The sequence below is a fragment of the Mustela nivalis genome, assembly GCF_964662115.1.
Source record: "Mustela nivalis genome assembly, chromosome: 7".
Lineage (NCBI taxonomy): Eukaryota > Metazoa > Chordata > Mammalia > Carnivora > Mustelidae > Mustela > Mustela nivalis.
Window position 1 is genome coordinate 56698400 of NC_139026.1, and position 14193 is coordinate 56712592.

General features: G+C 40.8%; 1 protein-coding gene across 14 annotated transcripts in view; it reads right to left on the reverse strand.

Moving 5' to 3' along the window:
• The window catches only part of GUCY2C (guanylate cyclase 2C), a 124013-nt gene that overhangs the window by 14854 nt on the left and 94966 nt on the right, over positions 1 to 14193 (reverse strand). For all 14 annotated transcript variants that reach the window (XM_082742345.1, XM_082742349.1, XM_082742342.1 and 11 more), the window contains 8 exons: positions 13917 to 13979; positions 13297 to 13368; positions 12707 to 12811; positions 7966 to 8052; positions 6727 to 6859; positions 4188 to 4325; positions 3336 to 3424; positions 1639 to 1730 (listed from right to left, as the gene is read on the reverse strand). In XM_082742345.1, coding sequence (XP_082598471.1) covers positions 1639 to 1730; positions 3336 to 3424; positions 4188 to 4325; positions 6727 to 6859; positions 7966 to 8052; positions 12707 to 12811; positions 13297 to 13368; positions 13917 to 13979 — 779 coding nt within the window. The remainder of the gene's footprint in view (positions 1 to 1638; positions 1731 to 3335; positions 3425 to 4187; positions 4326 to 6726; positions 6860 to 7965; positions 8053 to 12706; positions 12812 to 13296; positions 13369 to 13916; positions 13980 to 14193) is intronic.

Sequence of the window (14193 nt, forward strand, 5' to 3'; positions counted from 1 at the left end):
GCAGGTGTAAAGGATGAAGATAGATTACCATCCTTCGTGATGAATTGATTCAATTAAAACAGTTTTCTCAACCTTGACTGCATATTTTAATCACTGGAGAAGCTATTAATCCTCCCGATGCCAGCCTGCTCCCTAGAGCAATGACATCAGACTCTCTGGGGCAGGACTCTGGCACTGGTTTTTTTAACCCCCACCCCACCCCACCCCAGGCCATCTCGGTGTGCAGCCAACTTTGAGAACCACCCTATTCAAGGCCAAGTACTGGGGGCCCAGTTTATCTTCGTGAGTTTACATTTCATCTGTCACACATACAGCCTCATTTGATCTCAGTAAAAGGTCTGCGAAAGAATGAAAAATGGGCAAGAATTACATCGTTTATTACTTTCTGCTCCTTTCACACAAATGAAAGATTAGATGTACCAATCAATGACCACCCTCCCATGATTTCACTCGACCTCATCTCAGATCTGGGCTTTTCGGCTCATTAAGTATCTGAATCTTTGACTTAATGACAACTATGGAGAATTAGAGCTGGAAGGAATTGCCAAAATCTTCCTATTCAAATACGGTTTTACTAATAAGAAAATTGACATCCAGTTAGGGTAAGCATTTTGCTCAATGTCCCACAGTAAGCTACTATTACATCCTAGTCTAGAAATCAGAACTAATGTTACTTCACGGTTATTTTTCTCACTCTGCACTGTATATAACTGAAACATGGAAAATCTAGAATTGAACTTTACTGGGTAATTGTGTGCTTTTTTTGTTTTTGTTTTTGTTTTGGATCCTGAATTATAATCTGATTCAGGGCATAAGTCTTAAGTATCAAAGGTCAAAGTTGCTGATTTTAACATCTTAAGAAACTTCTTGAGCTTAAGAATTATTCAATGGCTTTGCAGATTCATAGGACTCATGCCGGTCTTCTAAATACCAATTACCTGAAGAAGGGTGAGGGAACTTATTTACATTTAAAGATTTTACTTATTTATGAGAGAGAGCATGAGCACACGAGTAGGGGGGAGAGGCAAAGGGAGAAGCAGACACATTTCTGAGCACAGAGCCAGACAGGTTGGGGGGAGGGGAGGGCTTTATCCCAGGACCCTGGGATAAAGACCTGAGCCAAAGGCAGATGCCTAACCAACTGAGCCACCCAGGTGCCCCAGGGAACTATATTTTTAACAGACATATTTATGATCAGTCAGAATTTATTTTTTAATCAGGCAAGAGCTGCTCTCGAGTATTTAACTTTTCAAGTGATTATTCCATGAGAAAATGGTTTGTCCCCATCTCCTTGTATTTTTTTTTTTTAAAGATTTTGTTATTTATTTCACAGAGAGAGAGAGACAGCAAAAGAGGGAACACAAGCAGGGGGAGTGAGAGAGGGGGAAGCAGGCTCCATGCAGAGCAGGGAGCACAATGTGGGACTCAATCCCAGGACTCTGGGATCATGACCTGAGCCGAAGGCAGACACTTAATGACTGAGCCACTCAGGTGCCATCCTTGTAATTTTTTTGAGACCGGTGTTGTGGCCTGAGACTTTTCATTAGAATAGGCATTCCAATCTAAGGTGCCACTGAATGCCAACTCTTATTAGAAAAATCTGAAATTAGTAAGGAAATTTGAAAGTTTCGATAATACCCAAATATCTTGGCCAGTGTAGACTCAATTTTCTTGAAATCTGGTCTCTTCTCTGGATCTTCCTCCCAGCAGTTTTTTACGAGTAGATAGACCTGAAAGAAAGAAGGGGTGGTCTGGCTTAGGGGGCAGCATCCAATCCTACTGCCTTCCCTCCATGGGAGTAGTTGACGCAGGGAGTATTTGCAAAATAATTCAGCTCTGACAATGAGGATGAGATTTCTGAGTTCCCCTGAGTCTGTCTCTGCCCGGCCTGCCCCCCCCCCCCCGCCCCTGCACCACCTTGCCTCACTGTTCTAATAGAATGAATGGAAGGAGGCATTTCCCCCCTGAAAGGACATGTGACAAAAACTACAGATCTCTCAGTAAGAACTACAAAATGGCTGTTTTCCCACTAGAGTGGTCTAGTTCAGGTGTTAAACATACACACATCCTAAATTAATGAAAAATGTGATTTGGACCAGGCTAGATTATTGGGAGAGACAAAATGCTTTACATTTGCAAGGTTTCTATTGCCAAGGACAATAAATTGTTGGGGTTAGTGGGTACGTGGCAGTGATTCTTATAGGAGGCTCTTCCACAAGGGTTTATATGGGGAATCATGTAGGAAGGTTTCCAGTTTCTTATGCCCAGACCCTGCCTCAGAAGATTCTGATTTCCAGTAGTTCTTCTGTGTCTGAGTCAACTACGGTCCGGAATCAGATGACCCTCTTTCTGACCTACCAGCAGGGTCAATAGTAACCTAACAATACCTCACCATGTCTGTGTCATTCACTTCACTCTGTCTCATCATGTGTCACTTTATCATCTCACGTCAACACAAGAAGGATGAGTACGGTATAAAAGAATATTTTTGAGAGAGAGAGACCATAGTCACATACCTTCTGTTTCACTATATTGTTACAATTGTTCTATCATTATTGTTGTTAATCTCTTACTCTGCTTGATTTATAAACTAAACTTTACCATAGGTATGTATTTGTAGGGAAAAAAAAGAACAGTATTTATAGGACTCAGTGTTATCCGTGGTTTCAGGCATCCACTGGGGGTCTTGGAATGTATCCTGTTTCTAGATGCTAACATATCCATTTGTAAATCAGTAGGTAGGATTTACAAGCCTAATAAGGGTGTCACACGGATATCTTGATCTTTTAGGTCCTAAAAATTGAGAATGTGATACGGGTTTCAGGAGCCAGCTCTTTCTTGAGTTGGGAGAGGTGAGAAAGGACGGGGAGTGTGGCAGGCTGATAATGGTACCCAAAGGGAATGTCCCAGATCTGGCCTCTGGAGCCTGTGAATATCACCTTATTTGGAACAAGGATTTTTGAAGATGTGATGAAGTAATGGGCCTTGAGATGGGAACCTTACTGTGGAGTATCTTGGGAGGTACCTGCAATCCCATGAATCCTTGTCCACGGGGGAAGTGGAGGGAGATTAGACCAAAGAAGAGATAAGATTGTAACCATGGAGGCAGAGATTGGAGTGTTGGGGCCACATACCAAGGAATGTCAGTAGCCCCCAGAAGCTCCTGAAAGAAGAAAGGAATGGAATCTCCTCTAGAGCTTCTGGAGGAAGTATGACCCATTTCAGACCTCCGGCCTCCAGAACTATTAGGCAATAAATCTCAGTTGTTTTAACCCACCGAGTTGCTGGCAATTTGTTAGAGCAGCCCAGAAACTCGTGTAGGGGGAGGCACTCACTTCCAGTTCTTTTTCCTCTGCCGTTTCTAGGAACAGATCTGGGCGGAAGGGCTTTACTCCGTAGGCATTCTCCACTCTGAAAATCTTCTCTGATGGGATGAGAATAATTGAAATTACAAGAAAGAATGCAGCGTGAAACACAGTAGCAGCAGCCAGACTGAGTTGGTCCCCGCCCCGCCCCACAGCCATGGGTGCCCAGGGTGAAGGTCACAGAGCCAAGGCCAGCATTCCAAAGGATGACTGTGCCACCAGGTAAAGGGGTCCGATGCCCACTTATACTTGGGAGGTTAGCTTAAGTTAAGGTTACTAAGCCTTTAAAATGTAACTCAGATACCACCTTTAGCAGTTTCCCCTGAGACCCTAGCCCTCCCTCCCTCCATCCCTTAGACACCCACCCTCCAGAGAGTCAAGACCCGGGACGTAATTGCTCAGTAAGCAAGGACTGGATGAAAGCGAGGAAGCATTTGCCCCCAGGCTGAAAGGACATGTACAAAAACTATAGATCTCCTCTCAGTAGGAACTGCAACACTTATGTCCCACTAGAGAGTGATCTAGTTCAGGTGTTAAACAGACACATGTCTTTTGTTAGACTCAGAAGGGAAGGGGGCGGGGACTATAAAGAGAGTCTTTAACTGACAATAATAATATTGCCAGTGACAACACCTGGCATGTTACACTCTTCCGAGCGCTCTAACATTCACACTGTCGACCCCTCTGAGGCCCTGTGCTACGTGTAGGGCAGATATGCCGTCAATTCTGCAGATGAGGGGACTGAGCTGTGGTCACAAAGAGGTGAGGTCAGCCTGGAATGCAGGCTCCCTGAGAGCGCAGATGAATGAGTCCGACTCCTACCATTCTGATCCCGGCAGCTCAACGTGTAGAAGGTTTCTCTCCGCAGGATGATCTCCTGGGCAATGATCCCGTAGCTGTACACGTCTCCTTTCTGGGAGATGTTGGCTTGGCGGAGGTGCTCCGGGGCTGTCCACAGGTCTGTGCATTCAGCATTGAGATTGCAAAGTCAAGGGAGATGAGTGGCCCATGGGTCTCCAACCCACTTTTGTTCTTTAAGTCTCTGTAACATGTACCCTGAATCCGAGTGGCCTTGAATTTATATGTCCCAAGCTTCGGGGGAGTTTATGCTAATGCTGGTGACAGTGGTGGGGCGGGGGACACACACCCTTGCCTTTTAAGTGGACTATGAAATGTCAGGATTTGGGTGAGGTCATGTAGCAATGTCTTCCCCAAAACTTCTGGGATCAAAGTGCCGAAAACCCTCCAGCCTACCTAGAGCAGCTCCTGGGGTACAGGAAGTGGTCGGGAAATATATGTAGAATGAGAGTGGTAGAATATGAGCAGCTGAGGATTTAATAGCTTTTGGGACATATGGCATACATCTATGAAAACCTTCATAAATAAAAAATATATAAATTTATATATTTTTATTGTAAAATATAAAATGCATTTATATATTTTGTGTCGTAAAAATATTATGTTTAATATATATGAATGCATGTTTAAACACATTTAAATAAAGAGCCTATCACTGATATTTTGCAGATGGGACCTATTGGCAGCCTCTAAATCCACCATTGCTCACAGATGTGTTTTCCTGGATTCCCAAGGTATCCTTTAAAAAATAATTCATGCAATTTGGGTGCCTGGGTGGCTCAGTTGGTTAAGTGTTTGCCTTTGGCTCAGGTTATGATCCCAGCGTTTGGGGATCGAGACCCGAGTCAGGCTCCCCGTTCAGCCAGGAGTCTGCTTCTCCCTCTGACCCCCCACCCCACTCGTGCTCTCTCTTTTTCTCATAAAAAAAAAATAATGCAAACGATTTTCTCACATTTTGTGCCTGCTACTTCTGAACACTTCCCATGTAGTTCACTTTACACCAGTGAAGCGCTTCTGTGTTCCATGCTTGGTTCCTACAGACACTTGGGTTTTGAACCCTATTACATAGCTTATTTAGTAACAATAAGGGCATACCATTAACTTTCCTCCATCCCATGTAAATTTTCTAGGATCACCTAGCTAGCTCCTTCTAAACTTCTTGCGATTCCTGTCTTCAGCAGTTTCAATGAAAAGAACCTATGGACCCATGTTGTGAGGTGCAGCGGCACGCCTGAGCTGAAGCAGGTTTTCCTCATTTGGTTTGCCATCTAAATGTTCACTACCTTTTTGAATTTATGTCTCCTAAATTTAGGTGACTTGTGATTCCTATACGATTGATCCTAATGGTTTGGGGTCATAGGAAAGGCAAGTAGATCTACATGTTAACATTTCAGGTAACCAACAGCACAGACAGGTAGGTATAACTGGCTGGTGTTCAAGAGAAGAGCATCTGACCAGCAATCCATCTGATTTTGTGTTGTGGTGAGTCCCTAATGAAGGAGATTTGTTCCTCCACATGTAGATACTTATGAAGGATTTACTGGAGTGAGTCCAATGTCATGCTCGATGTGACTGAAGAACTAAGAGAATTGTAATTTTTCTTTCACTTACTTGTTTTTTAAAATTAATTTATTTTCATTTATTTATTTTAAGTGGGCTCCATGCCCAATGTGGGGCCCAGTGTGGGGCTTGAACTCCTGACCCTGAGATAAAGAACCGAGCTGAGTTCAAGAGTTGTACGCTTAACCAACTGAGCCGCCCAGGTGCCCCATGATTTTTCTTTTATGAAGGGAAAACTGAAGGATTGCCAAAGAAAATTAGAAACAGAATTTAAGTTTTGGATCTAGGTGGTATTTTAAGGCATTATATATGAGTGCTAGATTTCTGAGGCTGTTTGACCCTGAGTTATAGTAAAAACTGGATAAATATTCAACATGAAAGACCCTATAAACACTGCAAATCACTTTGCTTTGTGTTACTTTTTTGATGCTTATTACAACCCAGAAAGGGATAGGTAAGAATAATTTTACTAGTAAGAGGGTTTTTCCCCCTTATCATTATAATTTCTTATCATTATCACAGATAAATGAATGAGAGTTTGGAAATAGGTCTTCAGCCTTGAATTCTATCTTCCTGGGCAAATATCTTGGGCTCTTGGAGCCTCAATTCTGTCTCCTACAAAGGAAGAGGTTGATTTCTATGTCTCTTAAGACTCTAACCTCGTCTATTTTTTCACCCAGTTCTGCTTCCACAGCCAGTAATTTCTTGGTGATTTCCTCCCTGATAATCAAGAACCACACAGATGAAGGAAACCCACAGAGAGGGTTTGCTCCGCTCAAGAAGGACTTGTTGGAAACAGACAAGGGTGAAGTGTTGGAGGACCAGCCAGCTCTTTCCTCCTGTGGCTCCAGGTCTTTATTTTCTGACCAGCATCAACACCCCTTACATGGACTTGTGAGAATTTTTTTCAGGGAAACTAGTAAAAATGTCATTCATTACAGACCTTTTTTGGGAGGCAAAATGGAATTGCAGCCAAAATCAGTGATCTTCACCACCATTCTACTGTCTACCACACAGTTGGTGGACTTCAGGCGGCCATGGACTTCGGTCTTACTAGAGTGCAGGTATGACATACCCTGTAATTTTTCGGATAACAGGGAGACAGATAGGACACTCTTCAGCTTCTTGATTATTTAAAGAAAGAAGTGACATTCTGAAACCATTTCAGCATGCCGATAGAATCACATGACCAGATTTTAAATTTAGTTCCATTAATTTTACTTTAAAAATACTAATGCCTTCCTATTTGCTTCAGCATTGCATCTTAAGAGGCCATTGTCTAAAGACTGTGGTTAAATGGTTACATCTAATATGAAACAAAGTGTTGATCCTAATTTTTTTTTTTTAAGCGTTTCTGCTGACCACGTATTCCATTTGTGATCCTGGGTGTATCTCTGGTCTTCTACTTCAGTTAAAAAAATATGAATAATACATCCTTGCCTTTCTGAAAGGATGAGCTAGGCTTGTTATGTTTTAAAATATATTTGGTTTCTTTCTATTTTGAGAGAGTCTGTTTCTTTCAGTTATGAAAGGGGAAGTCCTCCCCTCCACCCCACCCTAGGTTTTCCGGCTGCGGTGTTTCCCTCTGGTGGCCAGATGTGTCCTTGCAGAAATTGGTTTTCAGCCTGGATCTCAGGAATGAAAAGTGGCAAAGAGGGTGGGGATTCTATAATGTTTTAAAAAATGGATTCTGATCCTAGATGACTTTAAGGCGATTTAAGACTGTATCGAACAGCTCAATCTTGGGACGGACTTTTCTTCATTCTTGAATGAGGTCCTGGTCACTGCTATCCACTTCCTTTTTCATATCTTATCTGGGAATATTCACGTTCAAAGTCATTATTGCCTTGTGCAAGAGGGTTGCCTGCCCTTAACAGAGTCTTGTAAAAAGTTGAATATTGATTTTGCTTTCTAGGAAGTCTAAGAAAATGAGTGCCCCAAACTCAGAGAAGAAAAAATATGAACATAAAAAGTAGAGCTTGTGTATAGAACATTTACTTGTACTAAGCATCATACAAAGCACATGCATTATTTACAAAATCCTCACAACAACACTCTGACATAGGTTCTATTTTTATTATCATTTTACAGGTTAAGAAACCAATGCTCAGAGAGGTTGAAAGCCTGCTAGATCTGTTTTCCTTTTTCATTTTCATAAACTTCATGTTTGCAGGTCTCTTACCTTAGCAATATCATACAAGACCGAGATCTTAAACTCCCAATCCATGAATGTACCATCGGGGTAGGAGATGGTGTCATTTAAAACTTCCTGAATGACAGAAAAAGAAAAGAAGTTGTCGCAAGGAGGGATACTGTGGAGAGACGGTTAGAGGTTAATAATGACCTACTCACGGGGACCTGGGGCTCAGAAACAAACTGAAAAAACTCTGTCACCCTGGGTTTCTTAAAATGTATTTCTTTTCTTCCCTATGAAACATCGGGCGGCTCTCACAGCAATGAAATGAGCAGGAGATACCCCGAGTACCCCAAATCCTGGTTCTTCTACCTGCCAGGGATAAAGGAATGAGCAGACACCGCCTGGAACGTGGGTTGTCGGTCCAATTTGCAGGTGGCTGGGCTGCAGGGTCTTGCTCACTGAAATCCCACTAGTGTGTTTTAACCAGGAATTGCTATTCAGGAATCCCTTCCTTAGGCTTATGTTCTATGACCAGTTGCATCCATTAGCTTACAGCCCTAAGTTTTCTTTACGTTTACCAGGTCTCCTGTCAATAAGAGTGAGATCTTGTATTTCGCATGCATTGTTTCACCTAGAATTTTGCACTCACCATTTTAATACGATGATGGTTCTATCAAGATACAGGGTTTTAGCAAAGATAGTAATTATTCTTCACAGTAAAACTCGAACAGCCAAACAATAGCTCCATCTGACCTTTAGTTTTAACTCAGACACTGCACCAATAATTTCCAAAGAAAGGGCCAAAGTCATTAATCATTTCAGATAAGGCTGCCTTGGCTGTGGGTTCCAGGCCAGGCTAAGGGAGGGAAATTAGGAGCAGACAGACTCTAAAGTAATTCTTTCCCTTAGCACCTGACATATTTTATATTTTTATTTATGATCTTTTCTTCCTATGAAAATGTAAACTCTGTGATAATCTTTGCTCTGTATCTACAATATCTAGACCAATGTCTGGCATGAATAGATGGCTCATAACTATGTATTGCCTAGATGAATCAATTGTTCCTAATAAGGTTAGCCAACGCGTTGTTGTATATTTATGAGACGGGAAGCATATTGTCTTTATCTAGGGAGAGACTGGTCCATTTGTTTTCTCATAAAAGTAGTTTCGGATGGGATTTGCCATGGATGGAAGCCTAAAGGGATTATGTTAGGGAAGGAATTATAAAATTTGCATTGGCACAGCCTTTGCTATGAGATTCAAGACACAAAGGAGTGACTTCCTGGAGAATGGTCTGCTGTCTGCTCCCAACAAGAGTTAGCAATGTCAGAAGGGGGCCTAGGACCGCTCAGGTAATAGTCTTTTCCTACTTTAGGGCAGAGCGCCGAAAAATGCTACCTAAATATTGACTGGGCATTTTAGGGATTAAAAGGCCAAATGAAACCCTTGACTAAGCCCTGTGAATTGGTATTCTAAAATTTCATCTCACAGAAATCAAATGAATCAGTTTTGGTCTAGCCCTCCTATGAATAACATTTCTATAGATGGTCCCTGACTTACAATGGTTCAACTTACAATTCTTCTACTTCGTAACAGTGGCGTAAAAGTGGTATGTATCCAGTAGAGACCATACTCCAGATTTTGAATCTGGATCATTTCCCCTGGGCTGGCGATTCATGATGCTGGGCAGTGCGCCAGCCACTTGGTCACGGGGTAAATAACTAATACACTTGCAACCGTTCTCTGCTCATAAAGCCCTCCCGTTTCTCATTTTCAGTACAGTGTTCAGTACATTACATGAGATATTCAACTCTATCATGAACAGGCTTTGTATTCGAAGACTTTGCCTAGCTATAGGCTAATAATGTAAGCATTCTGAACACATTTAAGGTTGGCCAGGCTAAGCTACACTGTTTGGTTGTTTAGATGTATTAAATGCATTTTTGACTTGAGATATTTTCAACTTAGGATGGTTTTATGGGGATGTAACCCATTGTAAATCAAGGAAGCTCTATAATTTTGAAAGACCTGAAGCTGGTATTATTAGGAATGTATATTTATTTTATATCAGCATCAGTTTAAATAATAATTTTCAGCACTGATTAAAATGATCATATGAGTTTTCCATGACCTTTTGATAATGATGTATTATATTAATATTTTTTCTTTCATAGAATTAACCATATCTGACAATATTATGCTTTTTATACACAACTGGCTTAGAGTTACTAGTATTTTATTTATAACTTTTCCACCTAATTTCATAAATGTGGTTAGTCTTTAATCATATTTTACCATCAAGTTTATGTTAGCCTTGTTGAATATTAAATGAATTTAGAAGATGTTCATTTTTCATTTAACATTAGAATAGTATTTATGTGGACAACAAGAATTATTTTTTGAAGTTTTAAATAATTAAGTTGAATCTGGTATTATCTATAATGGAAATTATAATTTCTTATATCTTTTTTTTTTTTTGGTTAAAGAAAGGTAGACTGTCATGTGCAGCGCCTCATTTGTTTGGCAGTTCTAGCCGGGGAGTGCAGCTATTTGTAAACCCTTGACCGAAGGATGGTCCTCTCCTTTATCGGGGAAGGTTGTTGTCCTCTCTGATGGAGCGTGCAGCTTTGGGAGGGATGCACATGGAATGGTAAGGAAGGAAGGGGACACCTGTCTAGCCAGCCAGATCAGCTGAATCAACCCTGGTGATCAATGGGGTGACAGATGTCACAGCCAGATGGCCCTCACATCCTCTTGTAATATTATTGTCCTAAAGTTTTTAGTTTTTGAGTCAAATTTCCATGATTATTTATATTGCTTCTGAAATTTTTCTTTTTTTTAAGATTTCATAATTTAGATAGTCATGAAGTAATCTTTCACAACTGAAAATACCTTTTTTTCATAGTTTTATTTTTTATTCCCATTTTCACGTATTTTTGTTTAAAAATTTTAATTAGAAGTGGGAGAGGCTTTTATGGGCTTTTTTTCAGTCAAAGTTCTTATTTAAATTCTAATTAGTTAACAAACAGTGTAATATTAGTTTCAGGTATAGAATTTAGTGATTCAACATTTACATATAACACCCAGTGCTCATCAAAACTCCTTAATCCGCATCACCCATTTAACCCATCCCCACCCACCTCCCATCTGGTAACCATCAGTTGATTCTCTACAAAGTCTTATTTTAAAAATAATCTATTTTAAAACTGGATTATTAGGTTTTTGGGTGTTGAGTTTTAGAAGTTCTTTATAGATTTTGGATACTAGCCCTTTATCAAAGATGTCATTTGTAAATATCTTCTCCCATTCCATAGGTTGCCTTTAGTTTTGCTGCTTGTTTCCTTCACTGTGCAGAAGCTTTTTATTTTGATGAAGTCCCAATAGTTTATTTTTGCTTTTGATTCCCTTGCCTCAGGAGACGTGTCTATTAAGAAGTTGTTGGGGCCAATGTCAAAGCTTTTATGTTTTATATTTTAAAAACCTCATGAAAGTAATTTAAAATTCTTTTTAATAATAATTAAACTTTGTAAGTTTCCTTTCCTTAGGCCATAGTTATTCTTCTAAATTTTGTATTGAATAGATTATTTTTTAAAGAGAAAATAGCACTTAGGGCTATTATTTTTTTCCTTTAGGGTAATTTTGAGTTTATGCCACACATTTTGAAAGCTACTCTTCTTTTTTTTTTAATTGAATCAAAGCTTATTTAAAAAAATTCTAAGTAATTAATTTTAAAATTTTATTATTTAAAAATTATATTGTATTGTGACTATTTGGACCTCTTTGAAGTTGCTGCTGCCCCGATTCTTAGTATTATGGCTTTGTTGTAGGGCAGACAATGAAGTTATTTTTAAGACAATTAAGAAATGTCTGAATGTAGCCCAAAGGCAGTGACCACACATCCTTGCTTGCTTGGATCCCGTTACAGTTTTTATCTGCTGTTCCAACATAATTGCTATAGTATCCCTTTCCTTCTCAAAGCATTCTGATAAACTATATGGTCACTCTACTCAAAGGTATTTAGAAGACTGAAAGCTCTTGTAACATACGCCTAGAAGGTGCTCAAGGTGACGTGCAAATATTTCCATGCTCTTTGATCCAATTATCCTGGATTCCTTCCTGCTCCTGCCCATTTCCCCATTCCAGTCCTGTTTCTCCTTGAAACCTGACTTCGTTTCTTGTATGTAAATGGTTCTCATGTGTGCCTGCCCTTCTGGACTACCCAGCGATTTGATATTCCTAGCTTGAAGCTTTGTTCTTCCCAAGAACTTGGTTCAGCCCTGTCTTACTTGTTCTTTCTGTTTTGGACTTGCTCAGCCAGAACACCTGACCACATCTGCCAACTGCTGGGCCACCCTTAATCCCTCCCAAAGGAGAGAAAGGTGGGAATTTAGCCTGTAGCAGAACCAGGACTTATGGACAAGTCTCCGGTGCTTATCTGATGCTATCATAATGACTATCCATTTTTCTCTTAATACAAAAGCAAGTTTGTAAGTAAAATAAAATGAATTTAGAGGTACTCACTCACTTTCCCACATCTGTTCTCTGGCTTTTCAATCTACACTCCTATTTTTGGCTTGGTTTTTGTGTTTTGTATTTTGGTAAAGATGTAATAAGACTGGTTGAGAGAGTCTAAGTGATCTAATTGGAAAGCATATGGACCTACCACTTTTTCCTAATAATTCTCTGATATTCTTTCACTGGGTAAACAATTTAACATTTCTACTCAATACTGTTTTTCCCATATGGCTGGCCAGTTAGGAAACTGGAAATGATCACGGTTCTTACCCGGAGGGATCCTCTCTCGCAGTATTCGATCACCCCGTAGATCATGGTATCAAGCTTCACTGTGCCGTAGAACTTGGTGAGGTTGTAATAGTCAATCTGAAGCAACTAAGATAATGTGTTTAATTAAAGCAAGTCAGTCAGAGACCAGGGCCACTGTAAGAATTAATACGCTAATAAGACATGCCCGCCGTGCTTCAGGTCTTTGGGAAGACATACTGTTCCTGGTATATTGGAATGTCAGCACACTCCTCATGGATACTACGTCTTCCTCAACAGTTTTTCTTTTATCAGCAAGGAGACTGGAAGATGAACCTTTGACAACGCTCTAATAATATCAGGGCCATTTTCAAGGACATGCTAGTAGATTTCTAGTATGTTTTACACCAGTAGACACCATTCTTCAACTTCTGTTGGCAGAATTTTCAACAAGGAGAAGTAGAGTCTCTCCCATTTCTTGGTCTGAGGGTTGTTTTTTTTTTTTTTTTCCCCTGCATCCCCCATAGCATCTGTATCCACCGGGGACTTGAGTGCTCGGGAAAGATGGAGTGAAGCTATTTCTCACTTAAGAATTTCAAGTAAGGGACACATACCTTGTTCAATTCTATCTTCTGTTTCTCGGTGAAATTGCCATCGTTGTGCTTGAAATCCTTTAGAATGACTCGCTGCAAAGATCATTTGAATTAAGGAGATAATGTTGTAGCATGACCACTATGTGCATATTATAATAATTTGCTGTGTGTCTATCTTCCCCGCATACTTCAAGCTCTGGAGAGCAGGGACGCGATTTTATTGATATTCACATCCTGGGTGCCTAGCCCCTGGCATAGGCTCAGGTCTGCATGTTTCTTTAAGAACGGTTAAATGAAGAGGGAGGATCCAGGGAGAAAGGAAGATACAATATCCCCTTACAGGATTATATCCCCACTGTAGCGAGCCACGGTGTCATCCTAGGGTGGTTTGGGCAGCTCTCTTTTTCCTTCCTACTCTCTACCCCTCTTAAAAATTCTATTTGTCCTTCAGTTTGTTCAGGACTGTGAGTTTTATAACTGTGAAGCAGAGCCCTGCCCATCCCCGTGAAAAGCTCCAGAATCAACCCGGTGGGTCAACCCGCACCATTACACGGTCAACATCAGGGACCAGGGCTACAATGAGCAGAAGGCCTGGAACACAGCCTGACTGAGAGTTCAGAGAAGCAGAGGAGACTAGTCACCTTTTTGTCGTATTTGCACTGCCGGAGTCTCTGAATTGTATCTCGTCTCTTGTCATCATCGATCTGGCACAAGAAAAGACTGATTATTATAGAAACTTTCTATCTTGTCCCATCTACTGCAAAGGCAGAGAAAGAGGCTCTGTTTGGTGGGTTGTTGGTTCACAGTATGCTGGGCAGGCTCCCAGCAACACTGTGACAATTGCCTTGTGTTTCCCTGTCACTACGCACCTTCCCTCCAGATATCTACCTCTCCTGGCCCGTTCTGCTGGGAATCAGT